At 38.0% G+C, this 21217-nt stretch overlaps 1 protein-coding gene and 1 long non-coding RNA gene across 2 annotated transcripts in view; both read left to right on the top strand.

Annotated features, from left to right (window-relative positions):
* Positions 1 to 21217, top strand: part of LOC125486576 — a 135934-nt gene that overhangs the window by 44001 nt on the left and 70716 nt on the right. The window lies entirely within an intron of this gene.
* Positions 1 to 21217, top strand: part of LOC109929183 (speckle type BTB/POZ protein) — a 44292-nt gene that overhangs the window by 18678 nt on the left and 4397 nt on the right. The window contains exons 4-7 of the mRNA XM_020528978.2: positions 7147 to 7324; positions 10870 to 10925; positions 11615 to 11737; positions 14299 to 14441. Of these exons, the coding sequence (XP_020384567.2) occupies positions 7147 to 7324; positions 10870 to 10925; positions 11615 to 11737; positions 14299 to 14441 (500 nt within the window). The remainder of the gene's footprint in view (positions 1 to 7146; positions 7325 to 10869; positions 10926 to 11614; positions 11738 to 14298; positions 14442 to 21217) is intronic.

Genomic DNA, 21217 nt, shown 5'->3' with positions numbered 1-21217 from the left:
AGATACTATCCAAAATTTCTCCTTATCAATTTGAATGCTCCTAGTGACAGAGTTCCCTCCTCAGTTACCATGCCATGAATAAACTGTAATAAATGTATTAAATCTTCTCATAGGCATAGTCATGATCTCTGTACACAATTTGCCCATGAATATGGGATAAATTGGCAGTTGCACAAAATAATGTTCTGTTCTTGTTAATAGGGCAAACTGAATTACTATGAATTACTGAATATGAAGTACGAATTGAGACAGTTGAGGAAATGTAGGTCTTGTGTATTTCTTGTGAATATGAAAGTTTAAAAAAAGTTTGACTGAGAGCATGTTTTTTTTTTAAAAAAAAAGGAAAATAGCTTTGTTTGAATCCTAACTATATTAGGGTATCAGTGCATAAATGACTGATTCAGAAACCTAAGTGCCCACCTATTTTTTTTAACAGTATTGAAAGATCTGATTAAAAATTGTACAGCTTTATCAAACTTAATGCCAACTGCTATATAAAGCTAGTGGTAAATGAAGCTGTAAGTATCCCTGTTATGGTCATCATTATGTAGCCATATGCTATTTGATTGCCTGCAGAATAGATAAGGATGTAGCTCCCTTTTGCCGTAATTCCAAAGAATATAGTCTGTCGCGATTCCTCAATGTCCCTTTATCCTATAAATTTTAATAATTAAATGGGACATTTAGCAATCTCCATGATGGGAGTTTCCAGCCGCCATCTGTTTAAGTTCTTCACTATTAGTTTAAAACGTTATCACACACAGAGCCTGATGTCAGTTTCTTGTACTAGAATGTTAAATTTGAAAATATTTAGTTTAAAAAAAACTGCCTTTCCTGTATCAGAGATAGTAGGAACTGCAGATGCTGGAGAATCTGAGATAACAAGGTGTAGAGCTGGATGAACACAGCAGGCCAAGCAGCATTAGAGGAAGAGGAAAGCTGACGTTTCGGGCCTAGACCCTTCTTCAGAAATGGGGGAGGGGAAGGGGATTCTGAACTAAATAGGGAGAGAGGGGGAGGTGGATAGAAGATGGATAAAGGAGAAGATGGGTGGAGAGGAGGGAGACAGGTCAAAGAGGTGGGGGTGGAGCCAGTAAAGGTGAGTGTAGGTGGGGAGTTAGGGAGGGGATAGGGGATAGGTCAGTCCGGGGAGGACGGACAGGTCAAGGGGGTGGAATGAGGCTAGTAGGTAGATGGGGGTGGGGGTTGGTGCACCTCATATTTCGCTTGGAAACCCTGCAGCCCAATGGTATCAATGTGGACTTCACAAGCTTCAAAATCTCCCCTCCCCCAACCGCATCCCAAAACCAGCCCAGCTTGTCCCCACCTCCCTAACCTGTTCTTCCTCCCACCTATCCCCTCCTCCCACCTACCTACTAGCCTCATCCCGCCCCCTTGACCTGTCCATCCTCCCTGGACTGACCTATCCCCTCCCTAACTCCCCACCTACACTCACCTTTACTGGCTCCATTCTCGCCTCTTTGACCTGTCTATCTCCTCTCCAGCTATCTTCTCCTGTATCCATCTTCTATCCGCCTCCCCCTGTCTTCCTATTTATTTCAGAATCCCCTTCCCCTCCCCCATTTCTGAAGAAGGGGCTAAGCCTGAAACGTCAGCTTTCCTGCTCCTCGGCCTGCTGTGTTCATCCAGCTGTACACCTTGTTATCTTCCTTTCCTGTATTGTGCCTTACGAACACTCCGATGTCCTAAAGTGCCAAATGATGAATATTGTTGTGATGCAGGAAACTGGGCAACCATTTTGCAAACGGCTAGCTGCCGCACCCACCTCTTCCCCCTCCCCCCAGACAGGCGCGTATATACACACACACACACACACACACACACACACACACACACACACACACACACACACACACACACACACACACACAATGAAAGAACCAGTTTGTGATATTAAGTGATGGATAAGTAGTAGTCACCAGTATATTGGGATTATCCTTTGGAGATCTTTGACACCATGCTATGGGATTTTCAGACCACTTGAGATGGCAGAGAGGGTCTCCATCCATCATCTCATCTAAAAATGGCACCTGCAATGATGCAGTTCTTTCTCATTTTCTTGATTTTTTTTTTATGTTCCAATTTTGTATTGGGACTTGATTTCTGACTTCAGGCTAGAGGGCTAGCAACTGAGCCAGGGCTTTATCAGTGTGTTTTACTTATGGTATATACCTGATTGAAAACCAGTTTCATGTTTCTTTGATTTTTTTTTTCAATACATAAGTTGTATGAATAAGGTTAAATTAAGTTTTGTTTCAGTGCATTGTACTTTTATTTTGGAGTAGCATGCGTGCAAAATTTTTAAAAAGGTCAACATCCGATTCCAGGTTCATATGCATCCATGTGAACTTAGAATGAATTTCCTTGTGATGCTGTTGAATTTGTTCAAAATATTTTCAAGGAACATAATTTTAGAAAAATCTGTAGTTGTTTGTATGCATATTTTAACTATTTTGCAAAGGTTTTTGTATTAGTACTCTTGGAACTCACTGTATTGACAAACCAGCAGGAATCTGTAATTTGTGACTTAAAACAACTTCTGCAGAAACCTTTGCGAAAATAATTGATGAAAATATTTCTTTATATGTCAGCATCTTGGCCTGCTTGATGTTGAAGTCGTTCATAAATTTTGGGGTGAAGTGCCTATGTAATTGAGGATAATTTTCAATATGCAGTTTTTTTTCTTTTTAAATAGTTTATGGAGGATAAAGTTTGAAAGTGCTGAACCATGAAATGTTAACCCAAAAGTTGGAACAGTGTTTTTCCTAAGGATGCATTTATATTTCAGTTTCCCATACATGCAAAGCATTTTTAATAAAACTGGTGCTGCTGCACCTGAATCCAGAGGTTTGACACTTAGGATTTGGAGTGTGAGCACTCTGTCGAGGTGGGTCAAATTCCACTTTGCTTCCGTTGGCTTGAGCCTTTACACCTGACGTATGCTACTAAAGTTGGGTTGCAAAAGCAAGCAACTCTGTCCATTAACAATATCAATATAGCAGCCTAAATTGTCAGATACAGGTGTCCTGGATTTATGAACACCCAACTTATGAAGCTTATACTTGCGAGCATAATCCTGTATCTCTTAATTTTAAGTATACAACATGTGAAAGTTCGCTCGTGCTTAACGGATATTTTATACAATACTGTATTGTGTTTTGACTTTTATAATTCACGAACGCACTCAGGAGTGGAACCTGCTTGTAATCTAGGAATCTCCTGTAATATAACCATGTATATTTATAAAGAGGATCGCACTACTGTTTTGCCTTCTGAATTCTAGTTTCTGTGTATTATGCATTATAATTGCTGGAAAAGGAAACTTTTAATTGTGTAAGTTTGATTACATTTCCCCTGAACCCTGGAACGTTACTAGTGAGCTGTGTAATGGACCTGAAATTGTAACAGCAGTTCTTAAAGTTGAGGAAAAATAAGGCATTAGAGCAGTTTTCATTGAATTGAGAGTCATAATTTATGGCATTCATCTGTTTGCAGTAGTTTTTTTTCTTAATCCATCAACCACCAGCAGAAGTGCTTGATCATTCCAATAGCTAGTGATTTTACTTTCCTGAATATATTTTGGAACTCCATTTTTTTGTGCCCAATTTTCAAAACTAAAAGTTTTCCTTTGTTAACTTTGGAATTTTGACAACGTAGTGTATGGTTAGGGTTAGGGAAAGTTTTTTTATTTTCAGTTTCTTTTCCCAGTTTTCTCCCATCTTTTCTATAGATAACCATTACAATGCCATGGCTCCAGGGATAGCCATAGCCCACTGTTTCGTTACTCAAACATGAATCAAAATAGTGTTTGACCATGTGGTAATTGCACCTTGTTCTGGTTTTGATTTCGTGACCGTGCAAGTTATTAGATGGAGATCGGGAAGAGGAACAGTTTCTTCATAGTTATTAATTAAATTAAGAATGTGTGGACCTCATCTACCTAAAAGCTGACTGGAAGAAACTGAGAAATCATTTCTAATGTATAGATTGTAAACTGACTTGTCTGAGTGTAATTTTGACGCACACAAAATTGTTTCACCAACAATGTGTGTAATAAGGTTCAAGACTTAGCAATGTAGTGGTGTGCTAGAATTCTAGAATTTAATCATCCTCGACACATTATGTATATAGTACAAATGGAAAGTGAATTTTATGGAATAAACATAACAGCACAATTTGTCATTGAAAAAGCTGTAGACGTTACAATCCGTCAAGATCCAGCCTATTTTCATAGAATCCCTACAGTGTGGAAACAGGCCCTTCGGCCCAACAAGTTCACACCAACCCCCGCAGCATCCCACCCAGACCCATCCCCCTATAATCCACCTAATCTACAAATCCCTGAACACTACAGGCAATTTTAGGATGGCCAATCCACCTAGCCTGCACATCTTTGGACTGTGGGAGGAAACTGGAGCACCTGGAGGAAACCCACGCAGACACGGGGAGAATGTGCAAACACCACACAGACAGTCGTCCAAGGGTGGAATCGAACCCTGGTCCTTGGTACTGTGAGGCAGCGGTGCTAACTACTGTGCCACCGTGCCACCCCTATCTCTTTGGCTATGGCATTGGTATACTCCTAAAAAGGAAGCTGCCAATATAATGCACTACTGTCTGTGCATTAGAAGTAGTTAAATTAGATTATAGCCGTATTTTATAGTCCATTTCTGAAGAAGGGTCCCGACCTGAAACGTCAACTGTCCTGCTTCTCTGATGCTGCCTGGCCTGCTGTGTTCCTCCAGCTCCACACTGTTATTTCTGACTCCAACATCTGCAGATTTTACTATCTCTGAAATAGAATATAGCTTGCTTTTTTGCTTTTCGAAAGGGCTGATTTAAAACAACTGGAATTGCACCAGTTGTGGTAATGAGGGTGCTGCTTTTGTCGAAAGTCTGTACTCTGAAAACTTGTAGCAAGTAGCTATAAATGTCATGACCGTCATTTCAACCTTCAGGAGCATGATGTGTGAAAGAATTTCTTGTAACCATAAATGCTGATGGATGAGTCACTTGAGCCCTTTTTTCCCCCCCTTTCACCTGCTTCAGGCACTTGGAGAACTTGGTGTCTAATTTCAATCCATTGGCCTGTAAGATAGCTTTTAAAAGTGGAAAAAGATGGCAGTTATTTTGAATTGGCCTAATAATTTTCAGCATGCAAATAAGAGGATTTCTTGAGCCTTGATGTTGTTTGAATTTAATGTGATTGTTTTATCCATTAGACCTAGCAAGGATGCTTTTGAGGACATAAGCAGCACAAATTCCTTGGAGAAATCACACATTTTTATTGAACATTATTATCTTGTCTTCACCCAAATAATCAGGCATCAAGGCCAAAACATTCAGGCTTTGGCTGATAAGTAACAAGTTACATGTGTGTCATGTAAGTGATAAGCAATGACTGTCTATCCACTTTGTCGCACAGTGGCAGTAATATGTGCCACCTACAAGTTCCACTCAGTAACTTACCATGGTTCCTTTGCCACGCACATTCCAAATCTGTGTCCTCTACACCTAGAAGGACATGAACAACAGATATATGGGCACACCACCTGCAAGTTCCTCTCCAAGCCACAGACCATCCTGACTGAGGATTATCTTTCAACGGTAAAATCCTGAAAGCACTGTGGGTGACCCTTTTAATAGATGAACAGCAGTGTGAGTAGGTGATTCACTCCACTTTCTCAAGGATAAGGATAGGCAATAAATGTTGGTTTAGCCAGCGACATCCATGTCCTGTGAGTGAATTAATAAAAGACGAGGAAAGGTGTTATAGTCAAGACCCACCTTAATGCCTATACATTTCACAGCATGTGTTATTCAATATCAATTTTGTCTGATTTATTTCCTCCTCTTTGACATTTTAAGTCTTTTGTAACTTTAAGTAATTAATCAATTTATTAAAATGACCTCTACCTATAAGTAATGCAACTGTTACATTGCTTTTGAAAACAGTTTTGTAAAGTTGTGTGAATTTATATTTTCATGTTTTGATGGTCTGTTATTATAAAACAAAATTAGCCAACTTCTGCGGATATTTGTTAATCTTCGATCATATTCTAGGCAGGTAATGGTAAGGTATCTCCAACCACTTTCTGCAAAATTCGGTATAGAAAGCTGACATCTGATACTGTGACTGTATCCAAGTGAAAGAAGCTTCATTTTTGTACTTGTGGCCATATTTGTCCAAATTCCACATTTTGACTATGTTGTGCCTCATTCTAAACGGTTCACATGACTTCTGTAATTGGTCAATTCATTAACCAACAATGTCTGCCAGCTAACAAGATTCAAATCAGTACTTGTAATAGTTGCACAAAGCCAAGCTAGATATAATCACTGCACTAAGTGTCATTAACCTTCAACGATGGAGAGTGCACATGGTTGTTCCTTGCTGTTAAAGTGCTTGTGATTCATTTTCATGGATAAAGATGATTGTTTACCGTATGTGCAAAGTTGGAAGTGATTATTTTTAACCCCTCCATTCTGATTGAATGTATATCTTAGAATATTTCGCATTTAATTTATTGATGAGCAATGCCAGAATAAAACTACAAGTTGCTCTTTACTCAAAAACAATAATTTTGTAATTCTTCACTGTTTTCTTATCACTGACAATTTGAATGTGTTTACTTATAAGCTGTTTAAACTATTATATGCTTCAGCTGGAAATTAAGCTGTGAATTATACAAGTCATTTTTTTGGAAAGGCAGCAAAAATGTTTACAGTAATCTTGATGGGAGATGATTTGAAGTCAAAATCATACTGTTTTCGTAATGAACGTTGCTTTTTCAGTTGCTTTCAAAGTCGAATAAATTTTGAAGGCCGAGTCAGTCACGCTATGGGGCACGTAGTTATATTGACACTTGAATTTATAAGAAAAGTGGCATTTCAAAGTAAGAAATGCATAGTAGTTTCTTTTTGCCCTTTTAACCTGCATTATATATATGCACCCTGACTGTTATCGTTTTTGTGCAAAATTTATACTTAGCCTGGAATTTGTAATTGGCATTATTTTAATGCTGGTGGAGCTGCATTTATTTTAAGTAATGCTGATTGGAATTCAATCTGGTGTCAGTAACTGTGTATTGGTGCAATATAATGTGTTTTTTTTTTACACTCTAGGTTAGTGTGGTCCAGGATTCTGTGAATATATCAGGCCAGAACACCATGAATATGGTGAAAGTTCCTGAATGTCGCTTAGCAGATGAACTTGGAGGACTATGGGAAAACTCTAGGTTTACAGATTGTTGCCTTTGTGTAGCTGGGCAAGAGTTCCAAGCACACAAAGCAATTCTTGCAGGTTTGGAACATTCTTATACCCAAAGCTTTTTAATGAAATATTTATAAAGCTTGTATCAAATGATGTTTTTTTTCATACAAAATGTATCAAAAGTTTACTTGATTTAATCTTGTATCTATTGTTTCTGATCTTCCAGTATTTTTTAAAAAAGACCCAGGATTCTAAAAATCTGATGTAAAGGCAAAGGATGTCATATTATAGATTGATCAGCATCTGAAAGAGAAACATGTGATGATATTTTGGGTGTGGCAATTGGTCAGAGTTGGCTCTTGGTTTATGTAAACCCATTCTTTGCATTTCCTGAATGCTGTTAAAATGGAATCAATAATTAATTTCTTAATGGGGATTACCAAATGTAGAAATGAGTTTTATATAGGTTCAACTCATGAAGCGGATGAAGCAGTCAAGTAAATTTCTTGGTTAAAATATATTTTCTCAAGAATTGTATGCTGTACTATTTAGAATGATGCTTAGTGTTAGTCAAAGCACGTTTAAATCCTTCATTTATGTTGGTAATTTTCAAGATGTTTTTGAGCCACAGCCACTTTTTTTTTAATGGAATTAAGTGCACTTACCAGCTTTATCCTTGTGCTCCAGAAGTATATTGAATGTCCTATTAAATCTTCCTTTGAAATATAGGCTCGTGGGCTCCTTTCAATTATTTTAGTTGTACAACTGAATATAACTAAAATAAAACAATCATTTGCTACTTTGAAATAGAATTGGGTGTGCTATGCTGTTTTGGATTGTTCATGTTTTACAGCATCCATGGAAGTCCACTCTGGCAGTTCTTTTTCTGGTGTTAGTATTGACATGCCCCCATGTGTGGTGTTAGCATTGAGGCAAACTCGCAAGTAGTGTTGGCTGCTGACACCAGGAGCCTGGTGGCCATCATTCAGTACCTCTTTGGCAGCATTAATTCACACCTTTTCAGGACAACAACATAAAGCAACCCATGGCCCACAAACTGTACTTCTTTCCTGGGAGATGCTTTCCAGTTTGTGTCTGTACAGCAACTGAATCTGTTAAAACTCCATAATCAGATGTGATTACTGTCCCAGGCCATATTAATGAAGAGATACCTAGGTGTAGAGCTGGATGAACACAGCAGGCCGAGCAGGAAGGCTGACGTTTCGGGCCTAGACGCTCCTACAGAATTTTCTGAAGGAGGGTCGAGGCCCGAAACTTCAGCCTTCCTGCTCCTCTGATGCTGCTTGGCCTGCTGTGTTCATCCAGCTCTACACCTTGGTATCTCCGATTCTCCAGCATCTGCAGTTCCTACTACTCGCATATAAATGAAAGCTATTTTGGATAGAAAACAACATAAAGCTGTCAAGATTGATCAACCCTTAGGGCAAGGGAAGATTTCAATGTCCAGTTTTGGGGCCAGCCACTTAGCTATAACCCAAAACCAAAATACCTTGGCATCACTCTTAAATAGAAACACTTCCAAAAATCAGTTAAGGTCAAGATGAGAGTAAATCTTTTGGAGAAACTGACGGGCCCCACAAGGGGCAGAGCCAACATGGTAGATATTTTCTAATCAACCTGTGCAGGGATGTTATGACACGCCCTGGAACAGATGGAACTTGAACTTGGGCCTCCAGGCTCAGAGGTAGGGATACTACCACTGTGCCACAAGAGCCCAACATGCTATGCTGTGCTTCACTTCTCCTGGTCTAACCAACAGCAGAATGCTGCTTCACAACTTGTTAAATATTCCCTGTGGGGAGCATGAAAGAATCAATTGGGATATTTTTGAAGCCAGCAGAGGCTCGAACTTTATGGCATTCACCAAGGCGGTGAGGGGCGGGGTAATAAATCCTCCTCACAGCATCATGCCTGACAGCTAGTGAAGCACTCCCCTGAAACAGATCCTCAGGAAAGAAACCCCCACACCCATGTAAATTCCAGTGTTCATTGCTGGGACACACTCTGACGACAACCCCATCTCTTGTTGTCACACCTTGAGTGATTCCATATATCACCAGTTACCAGCTGGTAATTAAACCAATTGATCACAGTTTTCAGTCTTCCACAGAAAATTTGCACAGCTCTCAGTCACTTAGAGACTGACTAGTGAATATATCACCATTCACTCCGCAATAGAAGCATGACGTCCAGCTTAAATTGGGACTATGACCATCCAAGGCAACCCACATACTGCACTTCTATCCTGGTATATGCTTTCCAGTTTGTATCTATGCAGCAACTGAATCTGTTAAAGCTCCATAATCAGATGTGATTACTTTCCCAGGCCATATAAATAAAAGCTATTTTGGATAGATGGTCAGCATTTGGCTAAACAGGTGTCATTCTAGTTTCTGATGCGGGTTAGTTTGTACAAAGAGACTATAAATGTAAGCACAATGAGGAGGTTTGCTAGTGGTAGTACCTGATGGCCAATCTCCTTAGCAAAGGATGAGCATGCAGGATTTCTAGTTTTCAATTTAAACTAAAAGCAAGCAGTTTGATGTTTCATCTGATGACTTTAATCTATGGATCTCTCTGTAGCAATTGCCTGTAAATATTTATTCCCAAATGTAGTTTTCTGCTTATTTTATGAGTGAATGTTAGGGGCAGATACTGGAGGAATGCTGCATGAATTACCTGGAGCTTTCCTTTTTAGCCCCCAAAATTGATGGTTAAGTGAAGTGAAATGTTATTGTAAATGTGGTGGATGGAAGTCTTGAGGTTCTGGGTTAGAATCATTGTGTCTCGGTCAGAAAATCTAGGTTCAGGTCCCACTTGAAGATCTGAACACACTTTCTGTAGCCATTGTAACGTGGCCAGACAGGTTGATTATCAGCTGGCGAGTTCATGCCACCTTTTGTCAGATGTATTGGAAGTGCGAGAGAATTTTCTGATCAGCCATAGTGCAGAAAGTAACAAAACCGCTGCAGTGCTTTGCTAAGCTTATTATTGGACCAATCCAATGAAAGTCTGTGGTTATCAATGCCCTCTTAAAGCATGATATCTGAAGAGAGAGATGTGGTGGGTTAATGCTATGCAGTATTACAGAGAATTTGTTCTGGCAGAGAGCCACAGGATTTATTTAGACTGAGCATTGAAAACCGAGATGTATTATAGCATGTAAGATCAGAGATTAAGACTGAAATCCATCGGCTTGATTCAGTTCTGTGTTTTGGTTCTTTGTTAGCATTGTTCCTTCAGTTTGAATTTGTGCTTAAAACATTTTGCACACCCCCAGCACGTGCATGCGTGCACACATGTGCACTCCTTATGATCATGTGGTTTGTTCGGTACTCAGATGCTTAGAAATTGATTATATCAAATTCTTACATTCAAATATGATGTGAAGGATTGAATACCAAGTGATAGTCTGAATCTTCCTTCCGATCTTGATCTTTAAAGTTCTGCGAAGTGAATATGCAAAGTTGATTTAGTTAAGTGTTGCATTTTATGTTTACTATCTTCACTGTAAATATTTAAGCTACTACATTTGGTGCAGTCGGTCACTGTAGATAATTGGAGCCTTAATGCTTAAATTAGAACAGTTTAAAATAAAATGTCTTTACTTTTAGCTCGTTCCCCAGTCTTCAGTGCTATGTTTGAGCATGAAATGGAAGAAAGCAAAAAGGTATGTATGTGTAGTGTGTATTTTATAATCAGAAATAACTAACATTGAGCACGCCATACAATGTTATTTAACTGTGCTGCAGTCAATGGAAAAGTTTTGATTGTATTGTTATTTAAAGCTCCATTTTCTTTAAGATGTGTTTGAAAATGCAGGTGTGAAACCTGCTCTGAGTTACCACATTGAGTAATCTTGTGCTTTGACTTCATTTTTGACACCAGCGCCGCCTGTGTGCAGACTGGGAAAGTATGCTGTGGATTGCTGTGCTGCATGTCTTAGCACCCCAGAAGATTGCATGATGGTGCATTCAAAATATTTCTCCTTTAAGCCATTCTTCCTTTAACCTTTTTTCTATAGAGCTGGGATTTAAGGCATGATTAACACCAAAGTGTTTCATGTCCTTTGCAAATTTTGATTGAAAGCCACAAAAAGCTGCTTATTTTATCCAACAGATTTATTTTTGGTGTTGGAATGATATGTAATTAGGGAAGCATTGTGGAACAACAGGACAATTTTATTTATGGTATTCATTGTGTAGAAGTGTAATTACAAAGGCAAGAAGTCACTTTTCAGTATTTCCAGAATGCCATTTTTGTCCTTTTAAAGGTGATATGAAGGAAATGTAGACAATGAACAACAGTCATAAGATTTAATTTAAAAGTTTCCACACCCCCATTTGTCATTTTTTACAGAATCGAGTGGAAATTAATGATGTGGAGCCTGAAGTCTTTAAGGAAATGATGTGCTTTATTTATACGGGAAAGGCACCAAATCTTGACAAAATGGCAGATGACTTACTTGCAGCTGCTGATAAGGTGAGTGAGAAGGCAAGAAACTATCACTAGTCGGCAGTTAACTAGTGAGTAGAGCAAGTTTGAATTAAGTTGAAGTTAGAGCACTAGCGTAATTTTGTCATTGGTATCTGTACCTACTCCAAACTTTTTAAAAAAAAATTTGTAAGCAGATCATCATTGTCAGCATGTTCATCATTGTCATCATTCTGTTCCTTGCATGTTGTTTGAGTGCTAATTTTTAAATACATATTTAAGGCACTTCGATATCTTCAATCCAGATTTTGAGATTAATACTTATTTTCTGGTCATAGTTGCCCTGTTGTGGTGCTAGTTAAATGATTTGTTCATTAGCGCACCTCTGACTTGTATATTATCCAGTGTTATAATCTAGGCAGTGTTGCATCCAAAATAAGATGTTTAATTGCTGATGTTAGATCACCAAAAAAATTGGTTTGCATTACAGATAGTCTGTACTTTGTTAAGCTATTAACTTAGAATGAATTTTAATTCTGTTTCACAGAAGAAGGCAGCTTCTCTGAACAAATTGATCCCCATCATCCCTAAGTCTGTACTATGAACTTAAACTGGTGTACCTTTGGAAGAAGAGTGCATCCAAGTTCAAGCTGGCAGTTAAATTTACTCAAAAGATAATTGTGATTTGGAACTATAATTATGAAACCCTAGCAATGCTTCTGAGTAGTCGTCTGGATTGAATGATATATAGGCAATGATGTCAAAAAACTCTTCTTAGCCACCCCATGTAGTGAAACAAGAACTTGAGATCTCAAGTACTGCTGATTTGTTATACATTAGATCTTTGAGAAGCATCTACTTCAAATGCAAACAAGCAAGGTATTATCTATTTCTAACACATTAGATGAATGAACAATGACATTTTGAGCCATCTGGTTATTTTTCTGATCATCACGTGGATGTTTTTTGAAATTATGGCTTGGTTAGTTCTCCTGTTATTTTGAGTGCTTTCAAAAATTGCATGACAACTTCAGGGTTTAATCATTAGAGGATAATGAGTTTGCCTGCTTCTTGATCTCTTCAAAGTTGCTGATTCTAGGCAATGTATGCTAATTGAAACTACACATTTCATATGTCTGTTACTATCTGGTGCAAAAATAAATGATTAGTAAATGCACTTTCTATCTGGTCACGTTAAGTTTTAAAATGAAATTTTTTTGCTACTTGATACGTTATGCACTTCCAATTCCTTGATTAATTTGCTGGTCTCAATCATTTGCATTTTAACAAACTGTATTTTACTGAGACAATGCATGTGATACTTGAAGCTGGAAGTTCCAGTTTCACAATACTGCAGATGTTCTTCTTCTGATTTCATTGAAATGATGCTTTAGAAAGCAGTTTCCTTTGCCATCAGAATACAGTCTTGAAAGAGACAATGTTGGGCAAGTTCTGTTATTTTGTACAATTGATCACTGCAGCCCATGTTGCTTTAACTTATGAGGTGAGAATACAGAAACTATAAATGCATCCCTTGGAATAGTGAAGTTTTAAGGAGTGATCAAGGGCTAAAGTTAAAATTTTCAAGATATTGTGGGAAAATGAGACAGTGCTATTGTGGAGTTTAAGCATCATGAGCATGAACTAGAGCCAAACCTTTTGGAAGGGAAGTTTTTTTAAAAAAGTCATTTATGGAATATATAGTAGAAGTTTAAAATGCTTCCACAAATGGTGATTGATACTAGATAAGTTATTAATTTTAAAGCTAGGATTGACATTTTTTTTTGATAGCCAATGGCACTAATCATTGAAGAGCAAAGATAGTTATGTGGAGTTAGGTCAAAGATCAATTGTAATCTTAATGATGACAAAATAGATCAAGGGTTAAAGGTCTATGCCTGTTCTTAATTAACTTCGATTGGCTTATCATAAATACTAAATGGCACCAGCTCCAGTTTTAAAAATTGCTTTGAAGATTCTACAGTAAGACCTTGTTTTAAGTCATCTTTTTCAATGTTCTGCTTTAGTGTTACAGATATAATGGGGCTGGTATGTGCACTTTTCACTGAGACTTCAACTGAATGTCAATTTGCTTGACCCAGTTGATGTCAGTTTGGAGCAGCCACTCCAACGTTTTGATTCTTGCTCGCTCACCACTTCCTTACTCGAGTTGTCTGTCACGCTTGCACAACTTCTGTCCTCAAGTCTCTTTGACTCCCACCTGCTTCCTTTACCCAGTTCACTCACTCTTGCACCGCTTCAGTACCATAGTTCACTCTCTCCTGTGTGCTCCTTCCCTCCCCAGCTTTCTCTCTCACCTGAAGTTCAATACAACAATCATAGAAGAGAGAAAGAGCTTGGAAATTGTATTTGTATTTGGATTTTAATCAGGTCAGGTAATTGCCTCAAAACAAAACTTAGACTGTACTGACAAGTGTGCATTTAAGAATTGCAGAATCTAAATTCAAAACCTCAGTTTAAAGGCGAATGTAGCTTGGGTCTGAGTAAGATGTGCATGTGCTGTGATTTTTTTAAATTGACTGTATTTTACAAAAGGCAATATGATTTTAACACTTGCCTGGTCTTTTGCAAACTTTCTGTTCTTTCAGTATGCTCTGGAACGTTTGAAGGTGATGTGTGAGGATGCTCTTTGCAGCAATTTGTCTGTGGAAAATGCTGCAGAAATTTTAATTCTGGCAGATCTACACAGTGCAGATCAACTCAAAACTCAAGCAGTAGACTTCATAAACTAGTGAGTACCGAAATTCAGTCCCATTGCTAACTTGAAACTTCAATTATGATCAACTGTCATGAGGTCAATATCATAACATTTCATCTCCATACTCGGAGTTCAGGCTGCTTCTCTCTTGAGCCTTGGGTTAAATGAATGTTGGATGTCCCAGCTGCAGACTGCCCACCGTTTAGCATAATTTGGCTGTCATTTTTGGCCATAAACATAGCTCGTGTGTGATGTAAAATCTCACTATGTTCAACTAGTGTTAATCTTCTGAGGTCAAGGCTAAGTAAACTTTACTTGCCATTTAAAGGTACTTAATGTTGATATCGATTGCTCAAAATGGAGAAGTCTTGTTCTCCTTTGTGAACCCTGCTTTTGAGAGCTCAAAAAGACAAATATGGAGTTCCTGATGCCTTTGTAAAGTTGCAAGTTCTTGATGTAGTATTGCCTTTTCCTACAATTAGCTTCATATTTTTGTTTTTATTTTTTGTTTCTAAGTTTGAAGTAAAAGTTGATCATTACCATCAAACAAATTTTTGCTGCAAGTCCTTTGAAGTTTCAAATTGGTGTCCCATGATTCAAAACATTATTCATCTCCCAAAATCTTGAGCACCATTTCTGAAGTGTTTTTAGTTGTCATGATTTATAGGTTACTTCAAAAAAAATGTCAAAAACTGCAGTGTCTAAAATACATCATCAGATTTTTCAAGGTTAGGCCAGACTTCAGAAGATAGGAAAAATTCTCCTAAGGTACTGCTTAAAATTTTTGTATGTGTTGCTGATAGCTACAAATTTTACAGGTTAAGAAATAAATGGTTCTCTGTAATAATAAGTAACAAAATGTAGTGCTAGAGGTACAATTTTGACCAGGTGTCAAATATCATATGACTTTTTCCATGTTTTCCGCAATTTGTTTTATTAAATGGATGTAGTTTGAACATTTTACTGAAAACAGTGGAGGTTGGTCATTGAAAGTATTCAAGGGCAAATTACACAAATTTTTAATCCAGGTGGAAGTTGAGGTTTGTGGAGGTGAGGCAGGTAGGTGCAGTTGAAGTCATAATCCAAACAATCATTATCTTAATAGCAGAGGTGTCTTGTTGGTCCAAATGGGCTACTGTTCCTATTCCAGGAAGATTTCAGTTCCAGTCATCGCCCTCTAAAACAATCAAACCACCCAGTAAGTGAGGCACAGATAAAACTAGTAAACTTCAGCAGCACTTTTTTTAATGCATTGCTTTTGAAAATTGGAGCCTTTACCTACTTATTTTTAATATGTGTGCCTGGAGTAGCATTGGGTAAAAGTGCTTGTAAAATGGCATGGAATATAACTTATTAGTGCCTTTATAACTAGGTTGAGAAGGGTTTCGGGGTCAAGATTCTTGTTCTGGGGTGAGGTGCAAAATGTATCTGAAGAATAAATGGAGCATTTTTTCTTCTATACCTGGTGGAAATGGGAATTAAATGACTACTAATGGTTTCTTTTAATAATTCCACTTCAGTATTAGGTTTAATGGCAATGAAAAACAGTAAAATACTTGGTGTTGTACTGAGCACATATTTGGATGAAAAATTTGTATTTCCTATTGACTGGCTTAATGACTGCCTAACACATTGGATTTCCCTGCTTGGATCAGACTGATCACTTTAGGTGTAAGTTTATCTAGGGTGTGTTTTTGTTCAATCCCAATTTTTTTCTGAAGTAGAAATCTATCTTTAATCTGGCAGTTTTTTACGAGCTAAGTACGACTGATGACTTGTTAGTTTTTTTTTCCCCATTTACCTCTTGTCTATTTCTCAAATTAAAATTGTGCATTCATTTATATGGAAAAGAATTCTTGTTACTGATTGCGATGTTATAAAACTGCAATCTTGATATTTTGTGAAAATTCCGTATTAGCAAGTGATGTGAAAAAGCAATGCTTTCACATTTTTGTGCATTAAATTATGCTGTAATGGAGGTTTAAGGGATTTGTAGTTGATTTTTTTTAAAAGTAATGCTTTAGGATGCATCTTTTGTGACCTGCAAATTAAGTTCTATAGTCTTGTTGATTAGATTTCTGTATATTTGTTGGTCACCCATTAATTGGGGATGGTAAAGCGTGTAGGAGTTCAGCATGATCAAAGGCTAACGTTTAATGCAATGTGTTAAGTGCTAAAGGTAGATGAGTGAGAATGGCTCAAATGAAAAACACAAAAATCTAAGCAGTTAAAAGTCATGAGTGTAGATAAATTTAAAGTACTGTGAATGCAACCCCATTTTTAGACCTATGATTATTTTTTGAGTCAAGAATAGCTTCTGCGCCATGATCACTAATCTGTTAGTTACTGCATTTTGCGACCATCTGGTTTTGGTAGGTCGGCATAAGATACACAAACCTTGCTGTGTTCAGCATGATTGAAGGGACCATGTTCTCAATTCTAATTTTAAGCAGATCCACCTTCTGTTCTTTTCTGTCCTCTGGGCAAAAGAAAAGAATACCCAATTAGAAATAAACTATTCTTAGCCAGTTTTCCTTCATACTCTGCATTGGAGATAATTAGGACTTTTCAAAAATCAAGTTGAGTTGTGAATTCTTGTATTGCATTGCTAAAAGTTGCCCAATAATGAACGATTCTCAAAAAAAGATTTAAAAATTTATAAATTCCATTTTCAAGCACTATTATGATGATCTAACCTTGGAACGCAATCTAGGGAGCAGTGAAATTCTAATGTTAGTGAGAGCTTCTTCATACAAGTGAAAATGTTGATGCTTTGGAGATTTAATGGAATTTAATATTGAGTGACACCTGTGGTTAGAAGCATAAAGTTATAACCATTAGGTTCTTCTCCTTGCCAAGTTTTCTGTTTTTAAAAAAAAAATTACGTTTATATTAATGGAGACTGATAATTATTTTTAAAAAAACTACAAATTACAACATATATTTTAAAATGTCTTTACAAATGAAATGGCAGTGCTGCAAAGTAACATTATTTTCAGCTCTGAAATGTTGCTAGTATATACAGTTATACCAACCCAACAAATGGCCAGCTGAGAAAGTATTTGAAGACTAGGATCTCAAACCTCAGACTAAAGTAATTATTTATTGGACAGCAGTAATTCACATGCTCTTGTATGCCTTAAACTTGGACAACCTATAATAGGTATCTTGCAGCATTGGAGATCTGTGACCAGTTCCAACTTCACAAAATCCTCCAAATTTGTTGGTATGAAATGCAGACTTTACAGAAGTGTCCTTTGAGCCAACGTGTCCAGCGTTGAGGTACTAATCACTCAAAACCAGCTCAGTTGGGCATGACTTGCCGTTCATTCAGATGCCTTGACACTAGATCCTCAAAGTAACTGTTTTACCTGGAACTCTTACATGTAATGAAAGTCTGAGGATGTTGGAGACACTTTGGAATGTCCTCACTGAATCCAGGAAAAGGCTGAACATTCCCACCACTCATACCAGTCTCTGGACTGTGTGTGATCAAGATGAAGATTCATTTAGAAAGACACAGACCACATTCAGAGATTTTGAAAGCACGCAGATTTGATTAATTATTGTTACGTTTACCTAGGAACAGTGAAAAGTTTTGTTTTGTGTGCAGTACAGGCAGATCGTATCATATAAAATGCATGAGCGAAGAATATAATAATATGGCTGTAGAGCAAGTGTACAGAGTGAGATTAACATTAAATTTAATATGGGAGGTCCATTCAGAAGTCAAATAAGTTGAGAAGTTGTAGAGATCTCTCAAGCCACTGAACAGCTCATCCATGTGACCCTTCAAGCATTACCAACCCTACATGTGGCAGGGTCTACAGGTTGGGTTTCAGATTTATCAGCGATCTCTCGGAGTCTGTTCAATGAAGTGGAAACAAATTAGGCAGTATAAAGTAACGATACACCAACCCTTTACAGAAAGGAACTCTCGTTGTTTAGAAGAAGATTTGGTTACTTGTGAATATTAATTTTATAAATTAATGTCTATAATGGTACTCATTAGATAAATACCTGTGCACATGTCCTCAAATCTAACCCAGTAACTTACTGCCCATCAGTCCGCACATATCATTAGCAAAGTAATGGGTAATGTCATAAGCATGAACATTCTCAGCTGCTTCATCAAGACCTTTCTTCCATCATAAGCTTGGAAGTGGGGATATTTGTAGATGATTGCACACTGTTCAATGTCATTCACGGCTCCTCAGTACTGAAGCAGCACGTATCTATTTTCACCAAGATCTGAACAATATTCAGGTGGTCTAATATTCACACCTATGAATGCCAGCCAATGTTTACCTTAAACAAGAGAATTTGTAGCTTTGTAAACTGTTTTGTATTAAGGGTTACAGTCGCGAACCATTTCAACTCTCCCTCCCATTCCTCAGACGACATGTCCATCCTGGGCCTCCTGCAGTGCCACAACGATGCTACCCGTACTGCATCCCAAAACCAGCCCAGCTTGTCCCCGCCTCCTTAACCTGTCCTTCCTCCCACCTATCCCCTCCTCCCACCTCAAGCCCCACCCCCATCTCCTACCTGCCAGCCTCATTCTGCCCCCTTGACCTGTCCGTCCTCCCTGGACTGACCAATCTCCCCCCTACCTCCCCACCTACACTCACCTTTACTGGCTCCATCCCTGCCTCTTTGACCTGTCTGTCCTCTCTCCACCTATCTTCTCCTTTATCCATCTTCTATCCGCTTCCCCCTCTCCCCTTATTTGTTTCAGAACCCCCTTCCCCTCCCCCATTTCTGAAGAAGGGTCTAGGCCCGAAACGTCAGCTTTCCTCTTCCTCTGATGCTGCTTCGCCTGCTGTGTTCATCTAGCTCCACATCTTGTTATCTCATTTGTTTATAGTTTTTTTAAGCAGACGAAATAGCAAATGACATCCATGATAGTAATTTTCACATTTGTGAAACTCTGACAGAAGTCACCTGGAATAATTGTGACGTTGATTTTTATTTTGTGTTGAGTTTCATAAAGAGTACTCTTTTTTGTTTTTTTTTTTGGAGCCATTAATTGTGTTTGGGTACATTAGTTTATCCAGGTTTCTTGGCATGACAAGTTGCAAGGCCCTAATCGTTTGTGTTGATTGAAACTATCCCCTTTACAAATGTAAGTATAGTGAGGGTTGTGCTGTGCTACATTGAAAGGTCTCTTTAAAGTCTATAAGAACAATGTCCAGGTTTCTTGATATTTGTCCATCTTTTAGTGGAAGCACATTTTCCAACTTGAGTGCAGTAAGCAATCAACTGGATATTTAAATAGGCTAGCCATGCTACCAGTGGTTTTGTGTATTGCTGGCCGGGATATGATTGGAATATAAGTAGGAGGTACCCTTCTAGTCAAAGTGTGTCTCTAGTGGCCCCAGCAGCATTTCTCTGATATTTAGAAAAAAAAAGTTAAAGTTGTTGTCTGGTCTGGCATGTGGAATATGTCTTGCATTACTTTGAAGTGGCTTTTGTATGTTTTGGACCTTTGTATCTGAGAAGGAATTTATGCTACTTTTTTTGAAATGTGTTTTCAAATATTTAGTGGAAGTGTCTAAATATTGACGAGTATTTATGGTAAACATGTTAGTAATTTTGAAAGAGTAGTTACAGTCAGCCTCATGAGGTCATATTCCAGTGAGAAGAGGACATTTACATGTGGAACATCTGATCATGTCTTCCACAAATGTCTAAAAGTGCTTTCATCAAATAAGTTAACTATTGAGGAGGTAAGTGTGGCAGCCATTGGACACAGTGCAAAACACCACAGACAACTATGAGAAGAATAGCCACTTAATTGGTTTAGTTATTTGATAGTTTTGCTTGAGGGGAAAATGCCATGTGACCTTCAGTATAAATCTGAGTCATTGGTGCAGCAGGTTGAAGCTGGGTTTAGTGCCATGTCCAACAGAAAGCAACCTAGACTTTGTGCTCAATTGCTGGATTTGTCTTCTGACTAGAATGGAATTTAAAAAAAAAAAAAAAAAAATTCACTTCATCTATTTTTTAATCAATCTGTTAAGTTATTATGACACACTCCTGGACCATGTGGGACTGGAACCTGGGCCTCCTGGTCCAGTGGTAGGGGCTGTACCTCTACCACCAGAGGGCCCTCGACTAAAATGGAAGCTACTGGACAAAATTGCCTGCTGTAAATTTAATAATTTAACTATTGATAATTGTGTTAATTGCACTGAGTTTCCACGATAATGTGGCATTATATTTGATGCAAATTAGATATTGGAATTTTGTAATGTTTTATCCTCTACTAATACTCACTCTTTGTTTACTAACACTAATTCCAGCCCAGTGGAGATTGCACCAAATTCTGGTGAAAGAAAACTTAAAGATAACAGTCCTTATTTTTTTAAACTTTTTGGTATGCGAGAGTAAATTTGTCATCCACCATTGTTTACTCCATTCAAATTTTTAATTCATTCTGTAGTTTTAAAAGCAGGTTGTGTAGACTCTTATCTAAACATTTCATTTGCGGTTGAATAGAAAAAGGCTTTATCATCTGAGTTTTTACGGACATGCATTTTAATGTGTTGATTCATAACCTCAATTCTGAGGTGGGAGAATGAATGAAGTTATCATTCCTGGGGCATTACTGAGACTCCATGAAGGACGTTGAGCGGTAGACTGATGTGAGGAAGCACATGTAAATGGAGCCTGACCCCAGGCAGCTGAAATTTTAAGTTCAAAGGAAAGGCAAGGGGGCCAGAGGTAGTATCATGTACCCGTAAGTAGGGAAGAGCAGCATAAACGGAGAGACCCATGAACAGAGCAACAAAAAAGATGCCTGGGAT

Source organism: Rhincodon typus, chromosome 30, assembly GCF_021869965.1.
Source record: "Rhincodon typus isolate 14 chromosome 30, sRhiTyp1.1, whole genome shotgun sequence".
NCBI classification, from domain to species: Eukaryota; Metazoa; Chordata; class Chondrichthyes; order Orectolobiformes; family Rhincodontidae; genus Rhincodon; species Rhincodon typus.
The sequence above is the reverse complement of the archived record's forward strand: the minus strand, read 5'-3'. Positions and strand labels throughout refer to the sequence as shown.